Source organism: Rhinopithecus bieti, unplaced genomic scaffold (assembly GCF_001698545.2).
Source record: "Rhinopithecus bieti isolate Rb0 unplaced genomic scaffold, ASM169854v2 scaffold_12013, whole genome shotgun sequence".
Lineage (NCBI taxonomy): Eukaryota > Metazoa > Chordata > Mammalia > Primates > Cercopithecidae > Rhinopithecus > Rhinopithecus bieti.
Window position 1 is genome coordinate 689838 of NW_016807120.1, and position 16622 is coordinate 706459.

The window sequence follows — 16622 nt, forward strand, 5'->3', positions numbered from 1 at the left end:
TATGATATAGCCATTTAACACTTTGTCATATATATTTATTTATTTTAATATATAATATGTATTTTTAATATATAATATATAAATATTTAAATATATGACAAAGTGTTAAATGGCTATATCATATACAAATCTATTTATATTTATATTTTATACGTATTTAAATATTTTTCTCTAATTTCCTTCTAACAGAAGATTTCCCTCAAAATTTATCGGTTTATGTGGCGTTTCTCAATGCACAAAGGCTAAAATGTTTAAATTGTCAAGTCTGTCAATGTTTTGTTTTTTATTTCTGACACTGGTGTCATCACATTCATTTTTTAGAAGATGAAAAAGTTTAAGTATCTTCAAGGAGTATGTATTAGTCCATTTTCACACTGCTAAAAAGATACTACCTGAGACTAGGTAATTTATAAAGGAAAGAGGCTCAATGGACTCACAGTTCCATATGGCCAGGGAAGCATCAGGAAACTTACGCTCATGGCAGAAGGTGAAGAGGAAGCAAGAACATTCTTCACATGGTAGCAAGAGAGAGAAGTGCAAGCAGGGGAAGTGTCAGATGCTTACAAAACCAAAAGATCTCTTGAGAACTCACTCGCTATCATGAGAACAGCATGGAGGAAACCCCCCATGATCCAATCACCTCCCTCCATGAACACACGAGGATTACAATTTGAGACGAGATTTGGATGGGGACACAGAGTCAAACTGCCAAATCATATCAGAGTAGTTAGTTGTCATTCAGGTAAAATCTCAATCCCTTAGTCTCTGTTGCATACCACATTCTATTCTCACCATATTCAGCCAAATTAATATCCCACAACTTCTAAATGCAAACTGTGTTTTGGTGAGCTTAGTTTCTTGCATGTTTTGATGCCTGGGCTCTGGAGTATTATAAAGAAAAAGTTTAGGATTCTGATTCAACCACTTATCAACAGTATGAGAAGAGCTTTTTGGGCTTCAGCTTCACATTTAAGTAGGCTTAAGACTAATGTGTGATTAAGTTATGTGTAACAAACAACAAAGCTTAACATACAGTTGGCACTTAATGAATATCAGTTCTCCAGCCATCCCTCCATGTTTTTGCTTATCCTGGGACATCTTTCTGTGACATCATTCTCCTCCTCTCCACCTTGCGATACTTTACCTACCCATCTGGGCCAGCTTTATCCAGACTCCTTCACAAAGGTTTCCATAGAACACAGAGCTTACTATGCATCTTACACAGTTTGGGTGTTTTACATTACTATTTTAATGTTTCAGTCGTGTTTCCATGAGCCAAACTGTAAGGTTCAGAAATGTCTGTCCTAATAATGCTTGGCACTTGAATATACCCAATAAATATTTGTTGAATGTATAAACAAAAGGTGCATGGGATGGGATATATTGGAAAACGAGACATATATTGTAATAAGACAAGCTAATAATTTGCATTTAAAAATTAGCCTAATTATTGTGCTTGGGACACAAAATTTGTGACCAATGTGAATTCGTTTAGTAAATGTAGCCATATATATCTTGCATTATACCATTGAATATTCTAATAGTTACATACCATTGGAATATACCAGCGGAAAATATCATTACAAATAGTTCGACATACTGTATTTCTTCAATTTTAAGAACAATTTGGTACCACATTCTAATTTCTCTGAAAATGGGATGTGTCTTACTATCAAATAAACAGTCAGTGGTCAGGTGACAGTGATGATATAGTTGGCATTGCCTATTTTTGAACATGGGCATAAATGAATTGTCATCATTTCTACTAAATTCTATGAAATTTAGTCCTACTGTGTCAAAGCCATGTGCCAAGAAACACAGTTGAAGGCGGGAGAAATGACCAGATATGACAGATTAGGTGAAAGAAATTCCAAAGCAAAAAGAGGTTGATATAACCAATTCATGTTTCATGCAGGACTATGGTTGAGGCATGAAACTAGAATTTGTGAGAAACTTTCTCCTGGACATTGATAGAGAAGCTGCATAGCTTGTATTGACATACAATTCACTTGAACAAGAAAACTATGTGTTTAGTCAAATGGGATAGTGCCAGTATCACATTTGCAGAATGAGTGTCATTGTCTAGGAAGCAAATCCCAGAAACAAGACTGGAACATCCTTTTAAGAAATGGTGCACTATCAACGACATTGTGTGGAAAAACTCACATATGAATGCTTTTCATGAAAAGGTATTCAGAAGAATCAGGCTCAATGTTCAGGGCTTCAGTAAATGTATTTTGCTTATATTTTCTTTCCCACATATACACAGTACTAAACAAATCTATGTATAAGTGTCTAAAAGTACTAAGTATAGAGTAAGAATTCGATATGATATAACATTTTGTCATAGTTTTATTAGCAGCTCTTTTCCTTTCTTGGTGGAACATATAATTGAAGATATCTTAGATTTGAATAGATAACAATACATTGAATAGGCACTAGGTCTGTGAGTTTGTAAACTTCCCTCAGCGAAGGACCAGAGCTTGGTGTTTTGTTGTTGTTTTGGTAGGTATTTTGTTGTTTGTTGGAAATGAGGTAAGAAGATCGTAGGAAGTCTTCACAAATATCTGTTACACTTGTTTGTAGAGGCAACATAATTTCAAGAAAAGCCACCTTCTCACATCACCTTTTACAGCTTCTTAATATAGGTCACAGGTTGCGTTTTGAATTAGGTGAATACTCCATGTCTCATTAGGTAACCACTTTTGAAATTAATTTATTATAGTTTTCCAACATAACAGCAGTACATGTTGGTATAGAAAACACCTTACATTTTTAAAAAAAAAAAGTCTATGTATCTACGCCTGAGTATGTAATCAGCCATATGTCTTCCGCCCAATTTGGAAAATTTAAAAAAAATTTTCTTAGGCCAGGAGCAGTGGCTCACATCTGTAACTCCCAGAACTTTGGGAGGCCAAGGTGGGCGGATCACCTGAGGTTGGGAGTTCCAGCCCAGCCTGACCAACATGGAGAACCCCTTCACTACTAAAAATACAAAATTAGCCGGACGTGGTGGCACATGCATGCAATCCCAGCTACTCGGGAGGCTGAGGCAGGAGAACTGCTTGAACCTGGGAGGTGGAGGTTGTGGTGCGCCAAGATCGCGTCATTGCACTCCAGCCTGGGCAACAAGAGCAAAACTCCGTCTCAAAAAAAAAAAAAAAAAAAAAAAAAGGTTTCTTATACATTTTCAATGCCATTTCTTCTTTTCTTTGTTTATGAAAATGTCTCAGATCAAAGTAATATATCTTCATTGCACAGTATATTTCGTAAGTACAGAAAAATATAAAGAAGCATGAAACAGATTATCCTTCATCTCACCACCCAGAGATCACACCTTAATATTTTTGGCCATTGCATTCAATTTAGGGCAAAAACAGGCAGCATAACTTGCACACAGTGGATGCTCACTGCATCCCTGCTGAATGCATGAATGCTGAAAGAGAACTTGGAGAAGGGCCCATATGTCTTGCTAATAGAATCAATTATACAGCTCTTATGGTCTAAAATTATTTGTCTTCTCAAGTTTGCCTGATTATTGTCACACAGCAGGAGACTGGCCAAGGCACAGCCATCTTTCTACTATTTGGCAACCAAGCACTTTGGAAGAAATGGTCACTGTTTTCACTTCATTCCTGTCATTCATTCACTCATTCATTAAATAAATATTAAGTGCCTACCACGTGCCTGAAATACGCAGAAAAAAAAAAAAAAACAAAAAAAACAAAAAACATGACCCCTGCCCCCGTGTAAAGACAAAACAGACAATAAACATAAACACATAAATACATACACACACACACAAAATTTGACAAGTGCAGAAATAGAGAACAAGTGACTGGAAAATAAATGGGGCAATGGTATAATTAAGGAGGGGACACTGCCTTTCTGATGCAGTGTCAAGTCAGGTTAAGAAGGAACGAAAGGGAAGGTTCTGAGGCTGTCAAACTTTGAGTGTGGCCGAAAAAAATAATGAAGGAACAAGTGATGATGGAAAGACCAGGCTGAAGAGTTACGGCAGTAGTGCAGTGTCTTCTTGTAAGCCATAGTAAGGATTTTGAGTTTTATTCTATGTACTGTTAGAAACCAATACTATTTTTGTAGTGTAAATTGAGCTTATTTTTCATAGATAGGTTTCAAAATTCAAAGCATAAAAGGACCAAAAATAATTATATGAAAACTCTCCCTCCCTCCGGTTTCCTAACCACCCAGTTTCCCACTTCAGAGCTGCCAGTCTTTCCTACGGAAAGACTCTAGGCACAAACAAGCACATCTATCTGTTTATATTATAACGCATTTTCAGCAGTGAAACAAGCCCATCTGATTAAGACCACCTGAATGCTGAGAGGGCATGACTCTGCGTTAGAACGCTGCGCTACTACCCACGCGTCTCACAAAGTCTACTCCGCCGCGCGTTCTCAGTTTCAACACACCTCCAGGATTCAGGGCTTCCTAAGCTGCAATTCAGCAGGGCTCCCTTGCTTGTTCTCACGCTATGCCCCCGGCAACAACCCCGAGCGCCTACACTCCAATGCCGCCGCAGCTATTAGTCCGCAACTTCCAGCCCCAAACGCTGGAGCTCAGAACCCACCTCAGGTGCGTTCCTCTGTTTCCCAGGCAGACTGGGGCTGATTGTATGCACGCGGGGGCGGGAAGACAGCTTCTTGCTTCTGGCTGCAACGGAGGCGGAGCTGGGCGGGGCAGAAACGGGGGCGGGGCCAAGTGTGTGGGCGTAGTCAGGCGTGGGGGCGGGGCCGGCGCCGCGGTCGGCGGCAGCGGTCTCCTAAGCTCTCGCGGCGGCGCTTCGGTCCCGGACCCGGGCCACCCACGGGCAGTGGGTGCTCCTTGGCCCCGGACATTGCAAGTCCCAGAAGGTAAATTTGCCTGGGAGCCGCGCATCTGGAGCACGAGGGTACCCACGATGAGGGCGGGCGGCTGGATGGCGACAGAAGGGAGCGTCCCGCGGCGAGTTTCCCAAGAAAGCTGAACTCGTCCCAAGTTTCTTGTGCCTCGGCTTGCACTCAGTGAATTGGTGGCGGGCTCGTTTGGTGCGGGTGGTCTTTTGGCGTGGGAGGGACGCGGAGGTGATTGGATTAGTACGTTTGGGCGGCACCCCAGATTTCTGCCTGGGACCGCGCACCGCAGTGGTGCAGTTTTTGCCCGAGAAAGGGCGGGTAAGTGCGGTGCAGTCGTGTCCTGCGCAGCAGCAGGGAGACCGCCGGACTCGGAGCACGCGAGTCGGCCAGGCGTCCCCGCCTATCCGCAGGCACAGTTTCCTAACTTCTTTCCTCTTTAGGCAAGACTGACCCGGTGTTGCTTCTACCGGGGCTGACTTCGAGGCCCGGCTATGGACGGCGAGAGCGAGGTGGATTTTTCTAGCAACAGCGTAACCCCTTTGTGGCGGAGGCGGTCGATTCCTCAGCCCCAGCTGCTGGGCCGGAGCAAGCCGAGGCCCCAGTCCTACCAGAGCCCCAACGGGTTGCTAATTACGGATTTTCCGGTGGAGGACCGAGGGACGCTCCCCGCAGCGGAGATTCCCGCCCAGGTGCCCACCACCTCGGACAGCAGGACGGTACATAGGAGCCCCCTGCTTCTGGGAGCCCAGCGGAGAGCGGTGGCCAATGGTGGGACGGCATCCCCGGAGTATAGGGCTGCCTCTCCTCGACTTCGACGGCCCAAGTCACCTAAGCTTCCCAAAGCGGTGCCGGGAGGCTCCCCGAAATCCCCAGCAAATGGCCCGGTAACCCTGCCTGCGCCGCGGCCGCCGGTTCTGCGCTCCCCGCGGACTCCTAACGCGCCCGCCCCCTGCACCCCCGAAGAGGAGCCGACTGGGTTGAATGCCAGCCCGGTGCCTTCGCCCACTGCAAATGGCCTTGCCGCTAATAACGACTCTCCTGGGTCGGGTTCGCAGTCTGGCCAGAAGGCTAAGGACCCCGAACGGGGGCTCTCTCCTGCGCCCCAGAAAAGTTCTTCAGAACAAAAATTTCCCCTCCAAAGGCTGCCCTCCCAGGAGAACGAGCTCCTCGAGAATCCTTCTGTGGTTTTGAGTACAAACAGCCCCGCCGCCCTCAAAGTGGGGAAGCAGCAGATCATTCCGAAGAGTCTGGCCTCGGAAATTAAAATAAGTAAATCCAACAATCAGAATGTGGAGCCCCACAAGAGACTCCTCAAGGTGCGCAGCATGGTCGAGGGCCTAGGAGGACCTCTGGGTCACGCAGGGGAGGAGAGTGAGGTCGATAACGACGTGGATAGCCCAGGGTCTCTGCGGAGAGGCTTGCGGTCCACGTCTTATCGCAGGGCAGTGGTCAGTGGCTTTGATTTTGACAGTCCTACCAGTTCGAAGAAGAAGAACAGAATGTCCCAGCCTGTTCTGAAAGCAGTGATGGAAGACAAGGAGAAGTTTTCCAGTCTGGGAAGGATAAAGGTAAAAGTGGGCAGGAGTGTGACACGCCATTCACTAAGCCAAAAGTAAATGTGTTGGGGGTGGGGAGGCGGAGCATAGAGGAAACCAGAAGAAGTCATTCCCTTTTAATTCTGTGTTTTGCTGTTGATTACTAGTGTACATCCAGCTCTTGGCCACTTTGATGCTGGCCGGCACAGCCGAGTTTAGTGCAGCTTTGTTGGAAGAAGTGAAATTCATCACCTTTAAATTTCTAAGCTCAGGCAGAATTGGGGGAACCAGAGTGAAATATGGCAGATTACTGGCTGAGTGAGTCTTGACCACTTTTAAAAGAGATAGCTGAAAGGAGGAGGAGCATGCTCAGACCCGCACTCTGCAGTCAAGTTGTCTGGAGTTTGCTCAGAGGTTTCAGTCAATGGTAGCTGTTATCACAGCTGATGCAGAAAAATGCTGATTCCTGTTTGAGCCTGTTGATTATTTTTTTGCTTTTACTTACTGAATTGTTTTTTGAGTAGTTACTACACACTTGATGTCATTCAGGTAGAATGTGAATTTGAAAATCAACTGCCAGGATCACAAAAGACACAAATATTTTGTCATCTTTTTTGTTGCTTGTTTTTGTCACCATGGCCTTTGGTTGTGTTTTATTCCCGTTGTATGCCCATTCATCCTTGAGTGCATTTAACGAATTGGCAGCTGAAAACTTCAGGTTAGGGTGACAATGTGTGGTATTGCTCCCCTGTATTGTCCCATTAGCTGCACTTATTAAAATATTGCCAAATATGACATAAAGAAACAGGGAAAACTGAAGAGGGATATTTTGGAGTGTATGCTGCCTTCCACAGAAACAAGACAGATCTCAGCAATAAGGCAGAGATTCTTTTTGGCAGCCACATTTTTTCTTGGTTAATCAGAGCACTGGAACCAGTCTATATAAATGTCACATATGCAAAACACAAGCAAGCCTGTCTTATTTTAGAGCCCATGGTCTTAAAGAAATTATATAACATTTTATGTGTTTTTTCCAACTCTGCAAGTATAGCAAAGTTCAATTTAACAGTGATGGTGAATCACGAGTAGTAAAATGAGCTGACCTGCTAGTTATTTGAGGATTCTCAGTCTGTTTTGACAGGGTATGGGAGACCTTGTACATTTTATTTCATTGTTTCAGTGAATTGTAGTTATCAAATGGGTGAACTCCTCCAGGGCTCAGCTTCTGTGTGCTCTTGAAAATCTAATTAATGTAATGACAAAAAAAAAAGTACTTAAAATAGCTGTATTTTGTATTTGGCTCATTCATACATAGTTTGCTTTTCCTGTTTTTTTTTTTTTTTTTTTTTTTTTTTTTTTGCTTTTTTTTTGTCTCTTAGAAAAAAATGCTGAAAGGACAAGGAACATTTGATGGGGAAGGTAAGCATTTAATTTTCAAAACTTTTATTGCTGTTTCAATGTAGAATACCAATTGTAAGTTGAAATCCAACTGCAGTAACAAAAATGCTTAATATGAGAAATATGTCCAACTTCTTCCCAAATTATACAGTCCAAAGCTTCTCGTTAAGCTAAATTTTTACCTGGTAATGCTAATGGTGAATATAGTTAATGGCATTTTTTATAGGCTGATAACTTTTCAGTCAATGTCCTGGGATTTTAATTCTTCTCTACCTTGGCTCCATCCCCATGTCCCTCAGGAAACAGAGAAAGAGTAAGACCAAGCTCTAGCTTTTTAGTTAAAAATTCTGATTTTGGCATTTAGATCTGAAGTCATATTTCTTTAGGTCACATTTCCTTTGACTTAGTATTCTGCCCATATTTCCACATTTTATTATCATTTCTGATTTCCTGTTTCCTTATTAAGTTTCAGCTTTGGGGAAATCTAACTCTCCTGACTGACAAAACATATTCTCAAGACTTTGCAACCCATGTAGTATTTTTATTAAGGATCTCAAAAACAAAACACCTTCAACCAGGTGTTCAAACCCTAATCAGATTAATGGACTTTCTGTAAATAGATGGGTCAAGTGTCAGCCAACTGGAAGAGCGTGAAGGGAGCAGTCCCAGCTGTAGCACTTGTTGGGCTGGAGGGTCATGGTGGTAGTGAGGGTAGTTACTTTTTGTCATGTTTTGAAGTGTGAAGATTTTCCAACCTTCGAAGAATAATGAAGAAGGGGATGTCCCTCTATAAGTCAAGCCAATGTGCAACCTCCCAGAGTTATAAAATACGTAGCCTTAGGTGATTATCAAATAATTCCCTATATAATTTTTATAAAGATGAGTTTCCCATTGGAACATTTAAAATGACTCATCTGTAAAAATTCATTCACCGCACCAATCTTAGGAAATCCAGATATAGTATTTAGCTGGTTGGAAAAAGTTCGTGTCCCTAATTTTATAATTGAAGAAACCAGAAGATCTGAGAGGTTTGGCAACTTGTCTCCTGTCACACCTAGTTACACAGCCAGTAGTAGGACACAGATCTAGTTCTTAGTCCCATTTTCTGCTTCTTATAGCACTCTATGAAGTGAACAGCATCTACCTAATATATACCTAAGGAGATACTTTACATTCCCTGGAATTTGGTATTTATTTTGTGACCTTTGCTTAAGAGAGTTTAAAATTTTTAGATTTTTTTTAAAGTCAGAGACTAGACTTCATTATAACTAGTTTTACGTTATTTCCTTTTATAAGGAGTTGTTTCTGTGTATCCTCTCATTTCTTCTCAAATATAATGACCTAGAAATTTTTTCCACACATATGTATGTACACGAGGAATGCAGGATTCTTACAGTTAATGATTAACAAGAATATAACTAGGGAAGCAGTGTGGCCAAATGGCGAGAATCTGTGATATTAGATAGAGCCAGGTAGACCTGCTCCTATTCATCAGTTGAGTGATACTGAGAAAAACGCTTTATATCACTGGGCCCTCACTGAGCCACCTGATGTGTGAAATGAGATTAATAATACTCTTGCCTATGTTGTTGTGAAAATGAGAAATCTATCAGCAATGTTATGCATATACTTTGTGCCAACTACTTTGGTGCTAGGGGAGACTTAGTCTTTACCCTTGTAATCTACTTTACATAGCATGACAATCAGAGACCAGTAAAATCTTGCATAGTGTTACTTTAGTCATAGTGCATACAGAATAATCTATAGTTGATGAGAAAAGGGGCAGATGCTTGCTTGTTTTGGTAGATGGGAAAGGCAATTCAAACTCAAAATGCCCCAAACCAAACTCATAATCTTCCTCACTAAACCTGAATCTCTTTTGGTGTTCCTATCTCCTACTTTCTGGTTGTGAGGCCTGCAGACCTAGGAAACCTCCTTAACACCTCCTTCTCTCTGCCCCCATATCCAGTCTTTCACCAGTCTGTTCTATGTTATATAGCTCAAACCTCCATCATCTTTCATTGACTACCCCAATAGCTTCTTAGTCTCCTAGGTAGTCAATGTTTTGCTCTCTACTCTAAGCAAGTCTTCCCTTTTCATGGAGTCCCATTGTGTTCAGGAAAGAGATGCTATCATGACAGTGTGAAAGAAACTCAATCCTTTTGTACTAAGGGTAAAATCCTGTTTTTAGCATTGCCTACAAGTATTTTGTTGATTTGGACTGTCTGGCTAATCTCTCTAAACTCACCTTGTACAATGTGGCCACTAGACATACCCAAGCTTTAACCACATTGACTCTCCCTAGTTCTTTTAAGGTACAGCCATGTATCACTTAATGATGAGGATACATTCTGAGAAATACATCCTTGGGCAATTTTGTTGTTGTGCAGACATCATAGAGCATACTTACACAAACCAGATGGTATAGCCTAGGACATATGGTACAGCCAAACCTGTACAGCATGTTACTGTACTGAATACTATAGGTAGTTGTAACACAATGATATGTGTGTATCTAAACAGAAAAAGTACAGTAAAAATACAATGTAAAAAATTAAAAATGGTACTCTTCTATAGGGCTCTTATTGTGAATGGAGCTAGCAGTACTGAAAGTTGCTCTGGGTGAGTCAGTGAATGAGTAGTGAGTGAATGGGAAGGCCTAGAACATTACCGTACACTATTGTAGACTTCATAAATAGTGTACACTTAAGCTACATTAAATTTATTAAAAAACCTTTTTTCTTCAATAATAAATTAACTTTAGCTTACTGTAACTTATTTTGTAAAATTTAAAATTTTGAAACTTTTAAAATTCTAGTTTTAACACAGCTTAAAACACAAACGCACTGTACAGCTGTACAGAAATATTTTATTTCTTTACATACCTATTTTGTAAGCTTTTCTTATTGTAAAAAATTTTCGTTTTTACTTTTGAAATTCTTTCGTTGAAACTAAACACATGGATTAGCCTAGGCCTGCTGAGGGTCAGAATCATCAATATCACTGTCCTCCATCTCAATATCGTGTCCCACAAGAAGGTCTTCAGGGGCAATAACATGCATGGGGCTGTCATCTTCCATGATAACAATGTCTTCTTCTGGAATACCTCCTGAAGGACCTGCCTGAGGCTGGTTCACAGTTAACTTTTTTTTTTGTTGTTGGTAAGTAGGAGTACACTCTAAAATAATGATTAAAAAGTATGCTATAGTAAATACATCAACCAGTAACATAGTTTATTATCATTATCAAGTATCATGAACTTTACATAATTGTATATGCTATATTTTTATATTTTTGGCAGTGCAGTCGGTTTGTTTACACCAGCATTACCATAGACGTGTGAGTAATGTGGTACACTACAACATTAAGATGACTAGGTGATAGGAATTTTTTAGCTCCTTTATAACATATGGGACCACCGTTGTAGATGTGGTTTGTCATTGATCAAAACAATGTTACGCAATGCATGACTATTATGTTTCCTCTTATGTTCCCATTATAGCTTTTGTGTATGCTTTTCCTTTAGCTCTGTAGCTTCTCAGCTTTCAGACCTTAGACTTTCCTCATTGACCAAATACCTCACTGCCAGACTACATCACACCCTACTGACAGTCTGTTCGTACCTGTATATAAATCCTTCAGTTTGTAAGCATGTATTTGTGTAAGATCATTATGTCCTCAAACCTATAGTGACTTCCCATCACATTTTGAGTAAAAATCAAAGTCCTTCAATGGCTGAGGCAAGGCCCTACTTCATTGTAACTAGTTTTACATTATTTCCTTTTATAAGGAGCTGTTTCTGTGTATCCTCTCATTTCTTCTCAAATATAATGACCTAGAAAATTTTTTAAAAAAATTTCTAAAAGCCCTCTGGTCACCCTCAACTCCCATCTTCTTCTTCTTCTTCTTCTTCTTCTTCTTCTTCCTTTTTTTTTTTTTTTTTTTTTTGAGACAGGGTCCAGTCTGGAGTGCAGTGGCATGATCTCTGTTCATTGCAACCTCTGCTTCCCAAGTTCAGGCTATTCTCCTGCCTCAGCCTCCCGAGTACCTGGGACAACAGGGGCACACCACCACACTCAGCTAATTTGTTGTATTTTTGATAGAGGCAGGGTCTCTCTATGTTGCCCAGGCTGGTCTCGAACTCCTGACCTCAAGTGATCTGCCCACCTCAGCCTCCCAAAGTGCTGAGATTATAGGTGTGAGCCACCATGCCTGGCTTCAACTCCCATATTCTGTACTTTCCGCCCATTTTCTTGGTACTCCAGCCTTGCTGCTCTTAGTAAATACAGGCATACCAAGTAGACTCATGCCCCAGGGCTTTATACTTGCTGTGCCCCAGTGAGATGCTGTTTGGGCACCAGTTCTTCATCAGAGTCAACATCAAGGGCCTTTGCGTCGTAGTTTTGATACAGGTGGCTCACTTTCTCACCTCTTCTATGTCTCTACTTGATTGTCACCCCAGTAAGGCCTTCCTAAACTACCCTACTTAAAATCTACATGCCCCCCTCCCAGCACTTTCTACCCCACTTCCCTGTTCCATGTTTCTTCATGACACTTATCAGCATCAAAATACTGTCAAAGTTACTTGCTTATTTATTGCAGTTCTCTCATTCTTTAGTATCAGCTCCTGAAGATTGAGATTTTTATTTTGTTTCTATTATTGTAGAGTAACAGATGCTAAGCTGTTGCTTCTTGTGGGACAGCCTACTAGGTTCTTAGTAGGTGTAGGTGTTTTCTAAGTAACAGTTGAATGAATAAATGCATGAGTGAATTTGACAGTTTTTCTTATTAAACTGTTAGCTCATGAGAGGTGGGTGAGGACAGGAGAGCTCATGAAACATGAGAGGTGTCTTTCTTTTGTTTTCCATTTTACTTTCAGCCCTTGGCATATCATAGATATACAATAAGTGTTTATTAAATAGATAAATGAATGGTGACGGACCTGAAATAAAAGGTAGGATGTAATTTAACCTAAATTACAGTGATTTAATAGGCCTGACTGTCCTTCATGAGTAGTAGACAGAAACATGGAAACTTTGCTTCCATTGGCATTCTCTGTATGGACTCCTCCCCGTCCCCTGCACTTGAGTTTGAGATAGAGCTATGTGAATGAGAAAATCACTTTTCTGTAATTATTCTTCAGGGACTAAATCTGTTTCTCTCTCTGTTGTTTATAAAATTGGAGGCCAAACATTGGGTACATATGATGTTTATTTAGAGCAAGTAACGTAATGATTGAGAACAATTAGTGACACATAGGCCTTGTTTTCTTGCAGAAAATGCTGTCCTGTATCAAAACTACAAGGAAAAGGCCCTTGACATTGATTCTGATGAAGAGTCAGAGCCCAAAGAACAGAAGTCAGATGAAAAAATTGTGATTCACCATAAACCATTGAGATCCACATGGAGCCAGCTCTCTGCAGTGAGTGTTTACCTTCTTTTCTATCTGTGGTAGGAAAAAAACAAGTTGTGGAAATTATGTGTGGATTTGGCTTTTGTTCTTTTCTGCCAGTGATACTGTAACTCTAAAGAGAAAGACTCTTTTTAGATTGTGAAATGTTTCTCGGAACTCTGCTGGCACTAATGAGAACGTGGACTTTGACACTTCTGATCAGGAAAATTAGGTTTGATAAAATAAAGTGCCATGAGATTGATGTACTGTGAACCCTGGAAACTCTATGAGGTCTCTCTTTTTGTTAAATATAGTATAGTGTAAGTATAGTACTAACATAACCTGCACATTGTCATGATTATGATGATGTACATATATATGCGTGTGTGTTTATTTGTGTATGTATGCATGTATATGTACATGTATGTATGTACCTGTCTATGTATCTCTGCACAATAGAGAGCTAGTTACAGTTCTTCCTTGGAAATTTTTTTTTTTTTTTTGAGACGGGATCTTGCTCTGTCGCCCAGGCTAGAGTACAGTGGCACGATCTCGGCTCACTGCAGTCTCCTAGGTTCATGTGATTCTCCTGCCTCAGCCTCCTCCTGAGTAGCTGGGACTATAGGCGTGTTCCACCACACCCCGCTACTTTTTATATTTTTAGTAGAGATGGGGTTTCACCGTGTTGGCCAGGCTGGTCTTGAACTCCTGCCCTCAAGTGATCCGCCAGCCTCAGCCTCCCAAAGTGCTGGGATTGCAGGCATGAGCCACTGCGTCTAGCCCTTCCTTGGAAATTTAATTTGATATAGAAATGTTTATATATTCTTAAAGCTGATTAACGAATGGTATTCTGTTCCATCTCCCTCTATGCCTTTTTTGTGTGCTTGTCTCTGACACTTAATTTTGTGTTGATGAGTAATTTCTCCTCTCTGCATCAGACACCTTTTGCTTTTTAACTGTGTATTTTTTTCTTCGTGGCTTACAAAATGTCACAGTTTGATGCTTAGTTTACTTGATAAGAGTTTGGGCACAGCATTTGTGAATATCTGGTGAATTAGCAAGTAGAAAGGAATTCCCATGGCTGGCTTGGTTCGGGGGAGCTTTGCATCAAAAACAAGCCAGTATACCTCCATGAGTCCTTAGGCAATATCAGAGCAGAGGTGACAGAGGTGTTCAGAATCAGGAATCTTGTGCATTTAGGGAAAACACCCGTGTAAGAAAAGGAGTTGTTAATGTTGGTGCTGTATAGCCAGGGCAGTGGGAATGTGCATATGTAAATGGTGGGAGACACCTTCTGCTTCAAGCTCTACCTTCCCTCTTCTAACCTGTATTGGAATTCAGAATTCAATACACCAAGCGCATTCTCCCTGTCTTCTTCCCACCTCCTGATTTTGTTCTCAGGGGAATCTATTCATTTCCAGGGCCACTGAGGTATAGCACCCTTATGATTATGCCCAAAATTGAAATACCCACAGTGGCAGGGCAAGTAGAATAAATACATGATGCTGGTACATGTAGGTGATAGGGAGTGGTGGCAGCTGTGGTGAACAGGCCTTATATAAATTGAGCAGCTACTACTTAGCTCAAACCAGGTGAGTACAGGGGCTCACTGTAACCAGATGTTCTGATAATTAGAAAAGAGAATATATAAATCCAGACTTTTATGAGTATTTTCCCAACTCAAATTTTAAAGAAATGTTGTGTGTCCAATAAAGTATTCAGATTTGGCCTCTATGCTAACAGTTTGTAACTTTTGTGATATTTTAAAAAATTTTGCGTGTGGTTAGGTGGTCAAAGCGAATCACAGAATTGGTGTATTAGCAGCCTTATACCCTAATCTAATGATCTCATGATATGTGTGTCCCAAAACATATATGTGGAAAAACTGGTGACAAGGTCCATTGAGGCCATGTCGGCTCTAAATGGCTGTCATTCAGTTCATTCAGTTGTTGGTATGGACCATTTGGTAGAGGATTCAGGAGAAGAAAGAAGGCTGTGGATTTTTTGTTTCCTCTTTGTGGCAGCAGCTGTGTTTGTTAGCATAGGCCTAAATCCTGCTGTTGGTCTCCGAAAGAATGCTAAAAAGAAATGTGGATTTTTATGTCAGTTACACCCTGATCCCACTTAGCTTTAGCCCAAGAAACAGGCTGCCATATTTGTGCCTCCTGGAGTTTGGCTTTCATATAGATGAGCAAATGTACATACAATTAAATAATAGTGCATATCCTTCAGTTCAACTTTGTTTATGGACTTGCATTTTATTTGGCAAAAAAATGAATGTGGTGTCTTTTGTAAATGATCTGTAAACGATACGGATATCATAGAACTATCTTGTAATAAAATGTGAAACTATAAAGTGAGTTCTGACTTTAGTGTATGTTATCTTGGAGTTTAGTGTTCCCGGGAGGCTTGTGTGTATTTATGGTGTTGCTTGGCAATTACATTTAATGAAAGCAGCGTGATTGGACTTTGCCACTTAGCATTACTTAGGCACCAGTCTGCATTTCTTTGTGCCTTTTGTATCTTCTTTTCACTTAAATTTTACTTTAATTTTTTTTTGTTATAAAGTGCTTTAAACCTGTAGAAAAATTAAAAGATAAAGATAATCAGTTTCTGTGTACCTATCACTCAGATTGAATAAATGTTAGTATTTTAACATATTTGCTTCATTTTCTATTTTTTTAGACTATTACAGAGAACCCCTCCTTCCTTTCCAGTTCTTTTTTCCGTCCTACCTCCCCAGAGATAACTTTATCACTATCCCTGACGTTTTCTTCTGTCCTTCTCATGAGGGTTTTCTGTCTACCAAAAAGATATAACCAGTTCTGGCTTTTAGGAAAGTAGATATTTTAACACCAGAAAGCAGTCATTACCTTTTTAGAAGCTCATCCACTACTAAATTTTCAAGTTGTATTTAGGACCCTAAAGAGAGGAGGCTTTGTGAATCATTAACAATGTCAGGATGTTTCTCATAAGTGATGGGCACCTCCATTTCTCTATCTGACCCCTCCTGATAGTGAAGCTGCAGTGTTTAGGGCAGCTCTCAGAAGACTTTCAACTTTAATATATATATTCAGCTTTGATATATAAATATATATGTGGGTGTATATAGAGAGTTGGAGGTCTATATACATAAATACCTAGTATAATATATATATTAAACTTAGTATTATCTGTATATTAAATACTAGGTTTTACATATACATATATATAAAGTACTAGGTTTAAACCTAGTGTGTATATATACACACCTAGTGTTTTATATATATGCACCTAGTGTTTTTATATATGTATAGTGTTTTATATGTATATAAAATACCAGGTTTAATACTTAGCATTAATAGTGCTTAATACTATTAGTATTAGTAATAATATTACTATTACTGTAGTATTATTACTATATATTAATACTTAGTATTAATACTAGATTTAATACTTAGT

The 16622-nt window shown here is 40.3% G+C and overlaps 1 protein-coding gene and 1 long non-coding RNA gene across 2 annotated transcripts in view; one reads left to right on the top strand and one right to left on the bottom strand.

Annotated features, from left to right (window-relative positions):
- The window catches only part of LOC108534766 (uncharacterized), a 13599-nt gene extending 8857 nt beyond the window's left edge, over nt 1–4742 (bottom strand). The window contains exon 1 of the long non-coding RNA XR_001887024.1: nt 4592–4742. This is a non-coding gene — a long non-coding RNA (uncharacterized LOC108534766). The remainder of the gene's footprint in view (nt 1–4591) is intronic.
- Nucleotides 4721–16622, top strand: part of ARHGEF26 (Rho guanine nucleotide exchange factor 26) — a 141094-nt gene continuing 129192 nt past the window's right edge. Inside the window, exons 1-4 of the mRNA XM_017880260.1 lie at nt 4721–4874; nt 5297–6424; nt 7771–7810; nt 13066–13211. Of these exons, the coding sequence (XP_017735749.1) occupies nt 5348–6424; nt 7771–7810; nt 13066–13211 (1263 nt within the window). The 5' untranslated portion in view covers nt 4721–4874; nt 5297–5347. The remainder of the gene's footprint in view (nt 4875–5296; nt 6425–7770; nt 7811–13065; nt 13212–16622) is intronic.